We start from the raw sequence: 16,300 nt of genomic DNA, 5'->3' as shown, positions 1-16,300 counted from the left end.
AGACGCAGGAGAAGGATGATGCGCCCGGTGTGCGAGAGCTCGGGCGGCATCGTGGGCGGCTTCGTTTCCAGCCAGACCCGAGTGACCAGGGGCCCAGATGATCTGCACGCGGCGTTGCCTTGAGGGAGGAGTGCCAGAGAGAATCTTCTGTGCTTGGGGTGCTATCAGTCCTCTTGTGTAGTTACGAATGGCCGTTTTGAATCGCTTATGATGCAGTGTGCATTGGTAGCCGCGTAAGCCAAAGCGATGGCCGTTTCTTCTCCTACTTCGGGTTGCGTGGTGAATATTGATGCGGCCGCGGCGAGGCGGTACTGCGAACCCGCTACTGCGACGACCGCCATGGCATTTTGGTTGGAGTATTCTGCTGCGTCGACGTAGGTTACGTCAGCGGCTTGGTCGTAGCGCTTTTGTAGTCGTTTAGCTCGTTCTGCACGTCGCTCCGGATTGTGTTCAGGGTGCATATTGCGAGGTATGGGTGGGATAACTAGTTGAGCACGAATGTTTGGAGGGATGGGTACTTTTGGTCCGAATTGGGTGGTGTAGGTTATGCCTAGGGTGCCTAGAATGTGCCTGCCCGTGGTGGAATTGGCGAGTCGTTCGTATTGGCTAATACGCTGCGCTTCAATAAGCTCGTCTATGGTGTTATGGATGCCGAGGGCGTCCAGTTTCTCGTTAGAAGTGGTGATGGGAAGATGTAGGGCTTGTTTATAGGCCCTCTTGATCATGGTGTTGAGTTTGAGCTTGTCAGTTGCATTGAGGCTAAGGTACGGGGCGACATAGGTGATCCTGCTCAGGGCGTAGGCGGTTACCAGGCGTATAAGGTTGCTTTCTTTCATCCCGTGATGTCGATTTCCGATGCGTGCAATGAGGCGAGTGGTTTGGTGTACATGATTATCTAATTGCTTGAGTATCTCCGTGTTTCTTCCGTTATGTTGGATGCGTAAGCCAAGGATACGAATGCTAGGTACAGTAGGTATGCGTTGCTGGTGCACGTGGAGTTCTATCTCGGGCGGGTGAGGGTCTGGGCGTCGACCTCCCCAAGTAGGCTTGTACAGAAGGAGCTCCGATTTCTGTGGGGAGCACGCCAGGCCGCGCGGTTCTACGTATGCAACGACCTCGTTGATGGCTTGCTGCAGCGTGTTTTGGATGTCCCCGTCGCTGCCCCCGGTGGCATGTGGCAAAGTGTATGTAGGGCGGTCAGGCCGCTGGGTTAACGAGCGCCTTAGAGAACATGAGCGATCCATACCAACAGGCACAAGTTCCCATTTGGCTCAACATTGTAAAATATGCAAGTGCAAAGCCATGTTTTGTGATACTACGATTTTGAAAGAGAGCCATGATACCACCGCCCGAGAGTTATCGGAAGCATTCTTCATACAGTCATTGTGGTCGCAGTGCATTAGTGTGCCTTCTTTAACCTTGTACAGTGCTGAATATGGCTTTTTTTAATTCTGTCGCATGAGTGCACTCTTGTGATCGAATGTTGGTGGTTCCTGCACATGGGGGTGGTGGGGCGGTGCTCACTGAAAAAGAGAAAGAAAAAAGACAAGCGCCTTGTCCTGTCGTCTTTCTTGTGTCCATTGTTTTGCGCTAAACAAAGTAATTATGCTTTAAGAAGTTGAAAGCAAGTGACCTGCCTTGCTGCTTTTGAAATGTGCACATGGCACTCGCTCATCTCGGCGGTTGTATATTTGTCACTGTTAGACTGGAGCGAGGGGGCAGTTCAGTCACAATTTCGTGCTTCAAAACTTCACATGTTCTCCGTTTTCACTTCAATCGGTTTTGAAGTGCTCGTTGTAATAGTACAGCACTGTCGAAAACATTCATTATATGTAGGTGCACTTTCATTAGGCAGGGTTGAAAAATTGTAAGTGCAGTGAAATGTGGTCATTATAACTGACAAATCGTTATATCTGGGATTGTTATAAGTGGGTTCGACTGTAGTACAAGCTGTTGGACACGAAATGAAAGCAAACAGATAGGAAAACTTAGAGTGCCGTGTCTTCTGCAGCTATTCACTTTATTGGCCCATTTTAAATCAGTAAGATAATCTTCATAATTGCCTTCTTTCTCTTTCCACAGAACCCAGATGGTTCACTGGCTCAAGCAGCCATGATGCAGTCTGCACTTGCCAAGGAGCGCCGAGAGCAAAAACAGCAACAGAGAGAAGCAGAAATGGACTCTATTCCTGCAGGCCTAAACAAACACTGGATTGACCCCATGCCTGATGGTTAGTGTCACCTTGCCTGGGAAACCAATTTTCTGTCACTTAAAGCAGTTTGATGAGAGGAAGGAACGTCACAGCATTTGTGCAGCATATGTGGTATTCAGGCAAACATTTAATGTTTCTGGGTGAGCATGTGAGCGAGAGCCTTATTCCACCTTTGGTTTCACCAAGCAGGTCTGAACATTTTTTAATGAACAAGCGCAGCAAGTAGAGGTCATGGCTGGGACAATGTCTATTGGACACGGCAATGCTGTGTGCTGCAAGGACACGTCCCCCCTTAAGTACCATACTTAAATAATGAGCGCACTTTCTTTCCCAAAAAATTTGTGCGAAGTTGTGGGGGGTGTTCATTATGCAAAGTAAAATTTTGAGTGATTTTTGTTCCGCGGCAACTTGTAAAAAGTATTAGACACATGGTACAATTTGGCGTTCGATATGGCTTTTGATGCACCAGATCCGAGGTGTATTGCTGTGCCATAGCACCGCATCAGACGCCCGGCATGCAAGAAAAATAGGAGACACACTGTACGTTTCGATGTCCGATGCACTGTAGCGGTAGCCAGATCTGAGGCATTTTGCCTCAGATCCGGATCGGACGCCCGGTGGATCGGATCGGACGCCCGGTGGATCGGATCGGACGCCCGGTGCGTGACAAAAGTAGGAGCCACACAGTACCATTCAGTGTCTAATATGGCATTGAAACCACTGGAATTGAAGCTAGAATGAGAGCCAGATGCAGGATGTTTTGGCATGTATGCTTGCCATCCAATTCGGCACTATGGCACGAGAGAGAGCTTTGGATCCGGCTCCCGTACCAGCACCTCAGACACCGTATGAGATGCCAAATCACACAGTCTTTCTCCTACTTCGTGGCAGCAAGTTCGAGGTGCAGTCGTTATGCAAGGAAAACGAAAAAACATGCTTTCTAAATGGAAAAGGGGGGGGGGTTGCATTCATTATGAAAGCAAATACAATAATAAAAACCATGCCCGCTCTCTGATGTTGTCTTCTTGTGCAAGCCATTCATACTGCTCCAGAAGAAGTTGACATTCTTGCCACATCATTGGACAGACGTTAATTAAGTGCAGCTGTGGTAAGCTGCTGTAGGGGGCTGAGTGAGCGAATCACACATGTGTCTGCCTATTGCTAGATGCAGCTAGCATTGCACCAAATTTTCTGCCCTAGTCTCTCCTTGAACTGTAGTGAATGTGTGAATGAATTTTCACTGCGCAGACAAGCATTACATGACACCAATCGTGGGAACTAATTGCCGCCTGCAATGGCGAATGAATGTCTTTGGCAGCCAACAGTATACGTAACTGCAGGCAGAAAAGAGGTGCAGAGTTTAAGGGAAGGCACATGGGGAAACTGACTCTCCTATGGGCAGGGCCAGCAGAAGATTCAGTCGCAATGTCTATATGTATGCGTCAATCTTGTCAAAGGGACCTGGCCAAATTCAGTGGCTCTTAATGACCCTGCAAATTAGCGAGGGCTTACAGTGAAGAAAGTTGCGCCACTAAACTGTGTGTTTTCGTACCTTGTATGTCTAGCAACATTATTCCCTTCGGTGCCATGAACGAGCCGAGTTCGTCTGCACGTTTCTTGTAAAAATGGCCCGTGACAAGCTCGGCTTGGTGAAAGTGCTTTTTATTCTCTTTGCACTTTTTTATTTTCTTGTCAGCAATGCATTTTATTTTCTTGTATACTGCTGTTAAAATTCATTTATCAATCGGTTATAATAAACGTAAAATATTATCTACATTGTTTTTCATAAAGGATTCTATGTTAAGTTATTTGACCATTTTTTGTCAGAGTTACGGATGATAGCGTGGCATGGAAGGTGCTATGTTTCTGAAGTTACAGTGGTGACATATGCGTCTTGTCCCGCTTTAATACTAAAGACCAACTCTATGCAAAGATTTATCTGTCCACCAGACCCTACGTCAGTGACACATATTATGTGCGATTTGTGCATTGGGATGATTGCTCTGCTGTCTGTTATTTTTTTTCCTTTTAATATAAAACAAGAGAAACCTACACCCTAAAGTTCAGAAAGAAAAGGCATCTTGTTCTTTCTCAGCTGTGCCATGTGTAGACTTACTGAGGGTGTTTTGGCTTACTATTCCTCTTCGCAGCGGATGGACGGACACTGGCCGCCAATATGCGGGGCATTGGTCTGGTGACCCAGGAGCTGCCAGAGTGGAAGAAGCATGTGACTGGTGGTGCCAAGGCCTCCTATGGCAAGAAGACGCAACTTTCCATCCTGGAGCAGAGGCAGTCGCTGCCCATCTACAAGCTCAAGGACGAACTTGTCAAGGTCAGCCTTCAGTCACCGTTGACTGACCTTTTGGGGCAGTAATTTTGCAGCAACAGGTACCTTCACAGGAGAAAGAGAGAGAAATAACTTTATTTAAAACGAAAAAGTCAATACAGGGAACCGGTGCTCCTGCGCCGGGGAGAAGCCCTCAGTCCAGGGCCCCTGCAGTCTTGGCCTTCTTCTGGACCTACCACGCTAGTTCTTGCTGGTCACACGGGTCCGAGCTGGACAGCGCGGCTTCCCACTTTAACGTGCACAGTGCACTTGATAGGCTTAAAGGCTAAGATTGCCTTTAAGATTGCCTTTAAGATTTAAGATTGCCTCTAAGGTTGACATGGGCCTCAAGCGAAATTTTTATTGCTATTGCTACTAGATGAATGAAATTTACAGGTATTAGGTAATTTAATGTGCTAGTTGTAAATATGCAGTTAGTTTTTCTCTACATAATAAAAACATTTTGTACAATCCTTTCCATTTCAAATTTTGGGGATGACTGGTAAAAATGGCCAGAAAGGGACATTTTAGAAAAGTTGGAAAAACTAATCACCATGTGAGAATTTTATTCTCCTTGGTGCGAAACATTTGGCAGGAAAGCAAGCCAGAAAAAATGATCTTTCGAATAAGACCACTACGGCGTGGCTCTGATAAACGATATTGGAGTAGTGAATGGCAAAAATGGGCCATTTTCAACACTTTTATGGGCCAAATTAAGCATTTCTGAGGGATTAAGACAGCTTTTTTTTTCCCTCTAGGACACATCACTTTAAGCTAGCTTTCTTTTTTTTTTTCTAGCAAATGTGTCTCATGTGTAGATTAGAAAAATGACAGAGATTAAATATTGATTGTTTTAGTGACACAGTTAAACCTCGATATAACGAAATTTTCGATATAACAAAGTAAATCACCACCACGTAAACACCATGTATTTACAACACCAATATAATGAAGTGTGTTTGTATGCGATTTCAGTATAACGAAATCTGCCACCGCAAAGGAATGCCAAGACAATAGATACTTCAGCGGATGCAGATGGCGAAATGATTGAATTACAAGCGACTGCTTGCAAATGCACCTCTCAAATCGCATGCAGCAGCCCGACAAGAATGACCCCTGAAGTGGAGCTGCATCATGTTTTGTGTAAAGTCCAAGTGCGATGAGATCCTATCGTGCCCCGCACACTTTGTGCTTTAGATGCGAGTGAAAGTGTGCAAGGGTGAGAAAGAAAGATGGTCGCTTCACACACGAATGCTGCCTCCCCGCACGAGCAAAGGGAAAGAGGGGGAGTGGAACGAGCTTGCGGTAACGCGATCATGTGCACATGAGGGAGGGGGGGGGGGCAACGTGGGAAGGTTAAGTTGGCGCGTTTTGATTTCTGGTGTGTGCCTCGGCCTTGGCTACCTATGGCTCTAAGCACACCTGAGCGCCTATGCTACTGTGTACCCTGCTTTAGGTGTAATCTGCTGCGTGTGCAAAGAGTGCGCATAAGCAGACGGTGTGGCACCATGTACCGTATTTACACGATTGTAAGTCGACTCGAATGTAAGTCGACCCCCCCATATCGCTTCACCGGGAAAAAAAAAAAAAGCAAACCCGAGGGCGTATTCGATAACGAAAATTTATTAGTAGCCGACATGGTCACTGGACTACTCGTCTTCACTAGTGCTGCCATCGTCATCGTTGCTGCGGTGCCACAGCGCGTCGTGGTCCAACGAAATTTCAAATTTGGCAAACGACCGCACCAGGACATCTTGCAGAACAGCAGCCCACGCCAAATGCACCCAACCACACGCAGCCGTCAGGGAGGCTCTTTTGACAGGTCCGGTTGGCGTAATTTCGCAGTCTTCTGCCGCCAGCCACTCGTTGTACTCACGGCGGAGCAGAACCTTAAAATTAAGGCGAAGGTCCGGGCTTGTTTCATGACCACGTCGCACTTCAATGGCAGGGACCGATCACGCATTTCAGCGACGTACGCCGCAAGCTTAGCCTACAGCTCCGGAAAGCGTCCAGACTTCACGTGGGAAATTTCTCACTTGCCGCCACAGGGTGAAAATTTCGCTTCGCTGCAGTCGCCACTCTCGCACCACCCGTTTAGAAACATCGAAATTGCGGCCCGCTGCGCAGTGATTTGTTTCTTCGGCGTAAAGGATGGCAGCTCTCTTGAACGCTGCTGTGAACGAGTGCCGAAAGATTAGTGGGCCTGCAGCACTTATGACGACTGGGGAAGCATAGAATTAGCACGTAGCCGGCAGTCAAGTGGAGCGCGTCAAAAAGTTTGTCAAACCAATACCAATGCCTTTAAACAGAGAAAGAGAAACCCGCGAGCGGTGTCTGCTCTTCCATGAACTACCGATACTCCCCGCAAGCGCCGCCGTTCTGAGGGTGCCGCCGCAAATGGGAACAGCGGCGCTTCCATCAACTATCGACACCCCCCCATGAGTGTGGCATGCACTGTAAGACTCTCAAAAATGTTGAAAAACCCTTCTGAAAAGCGAACAAACATGCGGGATAGCGAAAAGATACGGGTAGGGCCATAGAGCAAACATAAAATTGTAACTACGTTGTAGCTCTCGTTGGTATCGCTTTTTTTTTTTGGCGGGGCCATGTTTTGGTTTCGATTGTAAGTCGACCCCCCAACTTCAGACTTTCAAATTTTAAAAAAGGGGTCGACTTACAATCGTGTAAATACGGTAAGCTCTCTTCCCGCGAGTTTAGTATCAGAGACTGCATAATCTCGAATTTCAGTGACCCGTTGGAGCTAGAGGCAGACGTCATTCGCCGCCCCGCTGCAAGCGCTCTTCCTGATAGCGTTGTCCCAGTGCAGGCGACGCTATGAGCCGCGGGGGCAGAGTGCATTCGAAAGCCTGGCTGGCTTCACTTAATTCGTACCGTCGAGAAGATATCGTCGACGTACGTGGCATGAAACCGTATCATTCGTTGCCGACTCCCCAATTTATCAAAATGAATTGTTTTCCCATTAAAATTTGCTTTTTTTTTATTGCCTGATAATTCGGAAAACTCTGCGGCCCCTTTGCTTGTAAGAAAAATCGATCGGTGGCTGATAAAAAGTCGAATTTCAGTAGAAAGCAATTTCAATATAATGAAGCAAATTGCTGATTTATCTGTTGCTTCTGTCGGAACGCACCGTGCCCTACACCTCCTCTCACCTTATTATCCGGCCTTTCTGCAGGACAGTCACAGTGCTATGGCAACCAGTGCAGCACTCACATGTCAGTGACATCACATTACCACAACCCCTGATACGTGTGACATGTTGAGGACCTAAGCTGAGTCACTAGTTAAAAACTCAATTACCGAATTTTTGTTAATTAGTCAATTGTGCATTTCAATTTCTTGTGCAAATAATGTCTTCCTCTTCGAGTAGACCAGCTCAAAGACTAGAATTGTCTATCTGCCACAGGCAGTTTTTTTTTTTAATTTGGAAAGTGTTCGCTGAAACAGCCAGTATATGGTGCCCGTTTTGAATTTCTCACGTTAGAAGATAATGCAATTCATGGTTTGTTGCAAAGTAGAGGAGTTGAGGCTTTATACCACTGGTGTGGTTGGCAGCTATCTGATAATGCAAAAAAGAAAGATATGAAAACGTTGTGTCAGTGCTTTTCATGGAGCTGGCTATCTTAAAAAAAAAAAGTGTTTGAATGCAGAATGCATGTAGGGATTATGTATACATTAGAAAGCTTTAGGTGTGTCTGGTATTCGAGTAAGTACGAATGGATTGGGCATTTTACTGGATGAGCGAAAGTGCAAATGTGAACAGCCTCCACAGCATAGCCACCTGGTGGCGCAGAGCTCAATCAGACAAACACGGCTAATATTGCAGTAACCAAGTGTATTTTACTTCACTGCTGGTGCAAATTTTAGGCAGCATCACGAATACGGCACTGCCGAAAATTTACACCAGTAGCTAAGTGGAATACACTTGGTTACTGCAATATTAGCTCTGTGTTTGTCCAGTTGAGCTCTGCAGCCACCAGATAGTTGCGCTGTGCAAGCCATTCACGTTTGTGCCTCCGCTCATCCTTTAAAACGCCCAGTACACTTGGGTTTACCCGAATGCAGGACCACTAAACCTCTCTATTAACACAGGTTTCATGTTTACTGCAGTTTACTTCCGTTACTCCAACTCGACTTAATCTCATTTTTCGGTTAATTCAATCCCGACCGAAGGTCCCGGCCGGCGTCTGTACATATATATGGGCCCGAACCTCCATTATTTCGATCTCAAAATTGGCCTTCGCCGAATAATCCGAACTTGACTGATTAGCTTCACCGCAAAACAGCCGTTTTCTGCGGTGAAGCATACTGAGAATAGGAAGGGGCTACTGTCACGGGCTATAGTAGGCGTTCCTTAATTATAAAGGCGAGCATGCGCCGTCTCTGATCACAGTACAAGCATCTAGACGCCTAATAAGCATACTGGCAGCTGTTCATAGCTGTTTGTGACGTCACTGTGGAGATTTTAGCCCGTATGTCATCTGCCAGGCGTGTCTCGTGTATGAGACCGTTGACGGGGCCTAGTATCAATGAGCAGAAAAAAACCATGTGTGTTTTGGGAAAGCTAGCGGAAAGGAAAGTGGTAAGATAAAAAAACTCTGAAAGTCAAGGGGACATTCAAATGCAACAAAAGAGCGGGAGTCTATCTAAAACTCTGAAGGCCTGCCAGCAAGCTTATTAGGCGTCTCGGTGTTCATACTGTTACGATAGACGGCGCATGTAGGTGTGTAAATTGAGGAACATGTACTATCTCCTGTAACAGTTGCACCTTTTCCTGCATAGTACGCTCTACCGCATAACAAGTTGTATAGCGGCGCAGCCAACTTTGCAGCTAAGGCAAATACTGTCTAGTGAATCAATGACGTGTTTCATCATTTTTTCTGCCGTTTGTTTAATTCAACCCGCCGAATAATTCGGCCAGTTTCGGCGATCCCATTAGGATCGAATTAACAAAAGTCGACTTTATAATGTACAAAGTATGGTGCTGTTCTGTAGTGGGCTCTACGCTAAATTTCTTGTCGCAGAAGCACCTGACCCAGTGGCTGTCTTCTGCTCGTACAGCTGTTTAAAAGCCTTCCAACAGGGTCACTATGTAATTTGTGGGCTGTCATGCATGGTAAAACTTTTTTCTTTAATGTGAAGCATTCCTTGTCTTATTCTTGGCACTTTGCAGTAGGTGAGCTCCTGTGTTACCTCGCCTTAAGAAAGATAAAATAAGTTGTGGGATTCGAGCCTCTGCTGTTGATCACAGTAGCCAGGTGCTCTAACCATTCAGCCTCGATAGCACGCATGCTTCTCTCGTTCCAGAGTCAGCCAGCTTCTTGAAACACTTGGTGCGGGCACCTCATGCCACTATGTCGTCTTCTTTCCTTGCGACAGCTTGCGCTTTGAGGCGCAAGCTGTCTTGAGCTTGTGCTTTGACTGTTAGACTGCACTATATCCAGGACTGGCCCACTTTGCCCGGTACTTTCCTCCTGGCAGCTTTCACTACACACTGTACAGACTTCATGATCACCCAAGTTAATTAAGCTTTAACATTTCATCGCCGAAGTGCAAATACCTTCGTCGTTTTAACATACACCACATGAAATAGCCATATGTATGTACAATTGTATAACATGTATTCGCTAATGAGGTCACAATATGTGTTTCTCTCACTTGTGCTCATCCACTACCTATGTAGAACCTAATAATCGCCATGTTGTAGGCTTGCACTGAACAGCCAGCGTAGAAACCATGCCATTGCTGTCATATGATCGTCTACAACATGGTTGTTGTCGTGCCACTTGTGAAGGTTGTGGGAGCGTTCCCCACCTGTGGCAAGTTGTTTTTCATTCCCTTTCATTTCCATTAATTTATTGTTTATTCATTTCAATTATTAAGCACAAGTAATTTCCCCTATGTTGTCCTTGGTGTCAGTGTTGGTTGGCTTCTTATGATAGGCCCTGGCTTGTTACACATTGAATTGTTTTATGCTTTTTAAAAAATCCAAGATTCATGGGACAGCAGGCAAACTAAATTTTGTTGTACCGCAGATAAGGTGCCATGTCTGCATGCTGATTCATGTTTGTGCTCTGTTGCCACCCACAGGCCGTCATGGATAACCAGATCCTGATCGTCATTGGTGAAACTGGCTCAGGGAAGACCACACAGATCACCCAGTACTTGGCAGAAGCAGGCTTCACAACGAGGGGAAAGATTGGCTGCACACAGCCGAGGCGTGTGGCTGCCATGTCGGTGGCCAAGAGAGTGGCTGAAGAATTTGGCTGCCGGCTGGGACAAGAGGTGAGCTGTGGTTCCCTTACCTTGAGCATGAGAAGGTAAGGGCAACCAAGAACCTGAGGTTTGTTTGGACTAAACATAATTTTTAATTACCCATGTAGGAGTTATTACAGGTCAGCTGTACCATTACTGTACACTTTCTAGTCTTTTCCATCCTGTAGGCCAGGCATGTACGTAGACAAGTGTCTCGCCGCAAGCTTTACATGGCAGTGCTGTTGTTAGAAATCACCGTCTGCTGTCATATCAAGTGCATTACATACAAGTAGATAGCAATAACAGTTTTGCTCATAATATGAGTTGATCTCTGGCTTACAATGCCCTGTTTTCAGCCACATAGTATTTTCAACGAATGGGGACTGGGGCGATGGTTTCAGAGTTGCTATTCTTGCGTGTTCGTAGAGAGGCATCATGCCAGAGACGCATTGTATATTGGTGTGCGCTGTGTTCCTTCAGGCCTTAAGTACAGTAGAACCTCATTGATAGGACCTCGTTCAGTGAGAGCCGCTGTGAACGAGATCCTCTCGATGTCTGGGCAAAGGGCAAGTGTGTGTGTTCACCGCAACATGCGTTGACTAGCTTGAATGAAGACAATGCAAGCTTATACAAGCTCATGAATGCGTCCCAAGCTTTCGAAAGATGCTTTCATTTTCAGGATGCGGGACTAGCCCCAGACATGTTGACGGGCAGCAGAATTTCCGTACAGTTATAAAAGCGTGCTTGGCACTATGCCAAGAATGCCGTCGCTCACAGACACCGATGCATATTCCGCCAATCATGCAAAATTGAAGGAAATTGGTCACCTGAGAATGTGGCACACCCTTTTTGGCCACTTGTGCAGTAAAGTCACTTATTTTCGTGTGAATCTAGAATTTCAGACTCCCTATAATTTGGATGTTTTGGCAGTCCCCGTCAACTCCCAAATTATCAGTGAGTGATCGTACTCGGCAATCGGCGATAATGAGAAATGTGCGGCTGTTCCCTGCTGCAGGCGGCGTGAAATGAGCGTCATGTTTCGCTCTGACGGTATCAAGGCATCGTATTCTGGCCTTGCCCGCCAGCTCAATTTCATTTCGGTTTCCCATTGCAGCATTAAAATGACAGAACAGGTCCCAGACCATTGGGGTTCCGCTAGCTTGAAGTGCATTGGTGTCTCGCGTTACAATGATTCTCACTGAGTGCGCATGTCAGAATTTCCCGTCAGGAATGCTCCGCCTGAAGAAGCTGCTGACACAAGCCAAATTTGAGGAGCGCGAACGAAACTTTGCCAAGGCTGCAAAAGCAACCACGCGCATCTCGGAACCGCTCATGCCCCCACCAGACTGGCACACGTCGGTGTCTCATACTGCAATGATTCACGCAACACCTCACATTACATAGATGACAACTACACTTTCTTTTTTTTTTGTGACCTTGGATTGTACATTTTTCTGGTTAGTGTGCTTTTTCCTGTGTTCTTTTTTCCCTTAATGTATGAACAAAATTCTACTGCACATGCTGAATGGCCTGGTATTATAATTTCTTTGCACGTCATTACACTGGAAATCACACTTTGGCATGGTGCTGTGATCTTTTACCAAGATGAAACTTGCAGGGTGAGCCCTATATGCATGGAACACTTCAATGCAGGCATGATTTGTAAAAGACATATTGCTCATTTAAGTTGTGAATTACATGGAAGGCACTTGTTCATTCAAATGCATTACATCAGAGACTTGTGACTGTTTTACTGGTTCAGGGCGCTACCTGGTTGCAAACAGGAAAAAATAAAGGCAGTGCATCAGTATGGTTTTACATTATTCATAAGGACATTTGTAGCTCAGTGCTATTCGTGTTGGCACTTACTGTATTTACACGATTGTAAGTCGACTCGAATGTAAGTTGACCCCCCCATATCGCGTGACAGAAAAAAACTACTACTGGACTACTCGTCTTCACTAGTGCTGCCGCCGTCATCCCTGCTACGGTCCCACAGCGCGTCATCGTCCAGCGAAATTCCACATTTGGCAAACGACCGCACCCGACATCTTGTGGAACAGCAGCCCGCGCCGAATGCACCCAGCCACACGCAGCCGTCAGGGAGGCTCTTTTGACAGGTCCGGTTGGCGTAAGTTCGCAGTCTTCTGCCGCCAGCCACTCGTTGTACTCACGGTGGAGCAGGTCTTTAAAAGGCAAAGATCCGGGCTTGTTTCATGACCATAACGCACTTCACTGGCAAGGACCGATCACGCATTTCAGCAGCGTACGCCGCAAGTTTGGCCTACGGCTCCGGAAAGCATCCAGACTTTGGCACATGGGAAATTCCTCACTTGCCATCACAGGTGAAAATTTCGCTTCACTGCAGTTGCCACTCTCGCACCACCCGTTCAGAAACATCGAACTTGTGGCCTGCTGCGCAGCAATTTGTTTCTTCGGCGTAAAGGATGGCAGCCCTCTTCAACGCTGCTGTGAATGAGTGCCAAATGATTAATGGGCCTGGAGCACTCACGACTGAAGAAGCATGGAAGTAGCACGTAGCTGGCAGTCAAGTCGAATGCATCAAACCAATGCCTTTGGTCAACCTATTGAGAAAAACCCGTGAGCGGTGTCTGCTCTTCCATGAACTACCGAGACTCCCCACAAGCGCTGCCGTTCTGAGGGTGCCGCCGCGAATGGAATAGCGGCGCTTCCATCAACTATCGACACCCCCCCCCACCCCCCATGAGTGTTTTTTGTACTGTAAAACTCTAAAAAATGTTGAAAATCTCTTCCGAAAAGCAAACAAACACATGGCATAGCGAAAAGCTGTGCGTAGGGCCGTAGAGCAAGCATAAAATTGTAACTACGTTGTAGCTCCCATTGGTCTCGCTTTTTTGGTGGTGCCATGTTTTGGTTTCGATTGTAAGTCGACCCCCCGCTTCAAATATTCAAATTAAAAAATATGGGTCGACTTATAATCGTGTAAATACGGTATCTTGTATACATCTTGCATGTTGATTCTCTTTTTTCTTTATTGCCCTCAATATGTACTGACTAACCAACAAGATACCATGTTCTTATCTGGTTCCTCGTTACCTATTTCAGGTGGGCTACACAATTCGGTTTGAAGATTGTACCAGCCCGGAGACACAAATCAAGTACATGACAGACGGTATGCTGCTGCGAGAATGCCTGATCGACCTGGATTTACTTTCCTACTCCATCATCATGTTGGACGAGGCCCACGAGAGGACTATACACACCGACGTCTTGTTCGGCCTCCTAAAGAATGTACGTGCTAATTATCTGTTTCTTCGATGTGTCATCACCTCTCTGCTCCAGAAAGATGTGCTTGTCCTTTTGGAAGCTGCTGGTGTGTTCAAGAATCATGTGTTAGTTGATATTGCTAGCCCGTCTTTGATTAACACTAGCAATGTAACAAAGTCACTTAGTGAGAGTAAATGAAACTCGCATGACACTATATGGTGATCAGAACCCATCATAATTTAGTAAGTGCTGCTGCTTAAAATGTTTTCTTGCGTATTTCCTATGCCTTACACTCATATTTCTCATTTTCATTTTTATTTGCTCATTGCAGGCTGTCAAGAAAAGGCCGCAGTTAAAGCTGATCGTTACATCAGCAACTCTGGATGCCGTGAAGTTTTCACAATATTTTTTTGAAGCGGTACGTGACACTTCTACATTTTTCTCAGTTGCATTGATAGATATGATTTCTTGAATGCCAAGTTGTTGCTTGCCTGTTTGCAGTAGGCTGGAAGAAACATGAGTTTTAGCTTTAATCTTGTTTTGTCCAGCATGCGTCGTTTTTACTTGACATGGCTTCTGAAAGTGAGACATGTGTGCGGGGATCTGCTTTGAAGGTGCAACAATCTCTGTCAGAAATCTGCAGGCTTGCTTCCGTCTTGAAATAAGCTGTCTATGCTCTGTACTGAATAGGGTGTACTGGCCATAATGATCATGCAGTGGTGTGCAAGGCAGTTGCGAAAAAGAATGAAAATTTGAGCAGAACACTTATGCTATGCTTTCTTTTCTCATGCTGGCATCTGAAAAACGCTTTTTTTTCAAAGTTTTATATAATCAGTTGTCATTGGTTCTTGTTTGAATCAACATTCATTGTAGAGGAGCACAATGATACACACACTCTTGAGTAAGCGTGCATCCCCATGCTTGAGTGAACAGAGAGAGCTTTGCTCAAGGCTATTGCCTAGCTTCTTTAGATTAAGACTTCGCAGATAATTTGAACTGTTCTGTTAGTTCGGGCATAGAGAGAAACTCCTGCAAATTCAAACTCCAAAACTATGCAACGGTTATTTTGAACAATATTTCTCACTCCTATGGACCGCCGTTTGGACAAACCTGAGCCAAAGGCAAAGGTTAGATTTGTCGCTAGGAAAGATGCTTGAGGAGCCGAGACTGAACTGAAGCAAGTATAGTGGAATGCGCCCTTCTTTTCCATCCAGAAGCAGGAAGGAGCCCCAAGCGTGCACTTGATCACGTTACCAGGCTGATCGATTTCTGTAGGCACGGTAATGAAAGAGTGCGCTCCTTAGTTCGAACTCCGTTTAGTCAAAATAAATATCCAGTATCCTTGAAGGTCGAATTAACGAGATTATGCTGTAAGAACTATAGGCATACATTTTACTTGCTTTACATCACGTGCGTGACACCACTGCAGCCAGAGATGTTGCGTTGGTCTTTCTCCTCTGACGGCACCTTTAGAAAAATGTGAAGCGTGTTCTAAACTTCTCCCTTATCCTTTGTTCTTGCTCTAAATCAACAAATGGTGCATGCTGCCTGTTGTTCAGTGTTGGCCAAAGACACTTAGCAGGAAACTGTGCTCAGTACCGGATTTCAGCAAGAAAATAATTTGTTTCTGGTGTGTTGCCTGTAAGCAGCACTCTTCTATGAAGGGTATAAAGTGAATTCACTTATTTATACGAGTTCACTTTATGTGATTTATGAGTTGATTTTAAGTTAAATTTCTTTTTTATGTCTGTGGCCTTTCCTATTTTTGCATGTCTAAGTGAAAAGGAGCAGCCAACACCAACTAAAAGTGCCAATATCTCCTAAGCATCATATATTTAAAAAAGAAAGATAAAAGGAACACAAGCCCTATGAAGGACAGCATATGACAGAAGAATAACGAGTTCTTCATATCATAACTTGATCCATGTCCTTTTGGAACAGCCCATTTTCACCATTCCGGGGAGGACCTTTCCTGTCGAAATCCTGTACACAAAGGAGCCAGAGACGGACTACCTGGATGCCTCGCTTATCACAGTGATGCAGATCCATCTGACAGAACCTCCCGGTTAGTGTCTAAAATTTACATGCTTAGCATACCTGTCACATTCAGAATTAAAGCTTAAATCTGTCAGTAGGATTATTTGGTTACAGCTAACACCTCTAAGTATGCTTAAAGCTTGGTAAAAGTAAAAGCTGCTTTCTAATCCAGTATGAGAGCTTGTGGTCATTGCCATAATTTG

At 45.7% G+C, this 16,300-nt stretch overlaps 1 protein-coding gene across 1 annotated transcript in view; it reads left to right on the top strand.

The window, feature by feature from the left end:
* pea (ATP-dependent RNA helicase pea) overlaps window positions 1–16,300 on the top strand; it is a 71,635-nt gene that overhangs the window by 35,298 nt on the left and 20,037 nt on the right. The window contains exons 12-17 of the mRNA XM_075681989.1: window positions 2,083–2,230; window positions 4,363–4,544; window positions 10,647–10,841; window positions 13,899–14,084; window positions 14,392–14,478; window positions 16,002–16,125. Coding sequence (XP_075538104.1) covers window positions 2,083–2,230; window positions 4,363–4,544; window positions 10,647–10,841; window positions 13,899–14,084; window positions 14,392–14,478; window positions 16,002–16,125 — 922 coding nt within the window. The remainder of the gene's footprint in view (window positions 1–2,082; window positions 2,231–4,362; window positions 4,545–10,646; window positions 10,842–13,898; window positions 14,085–14,391; window positions 14,479–16,001; window positions 16,126–16,300) is intronic.

The sequence above is a fragment of the Dermacentor variabilis genome, chromosome 2, assembly GCF_050947875.1.
Source record: "Dermacentor variabilis isolate Ectoservices chromosome 2, ASM5094787v1, whole genome shotgun sequence".
Classification (NCBI taxonomy): Eukaryota; Metazoa; Arthropoda; class Arachnida; order Ixodida; family Ixodidae; genus Dermacentor; species Dermacentor variabilis.
Note: the sequence above shows the minus strand (reverse complement) of the source record. Positions and strands in the feature narration are given on the sequence as shown.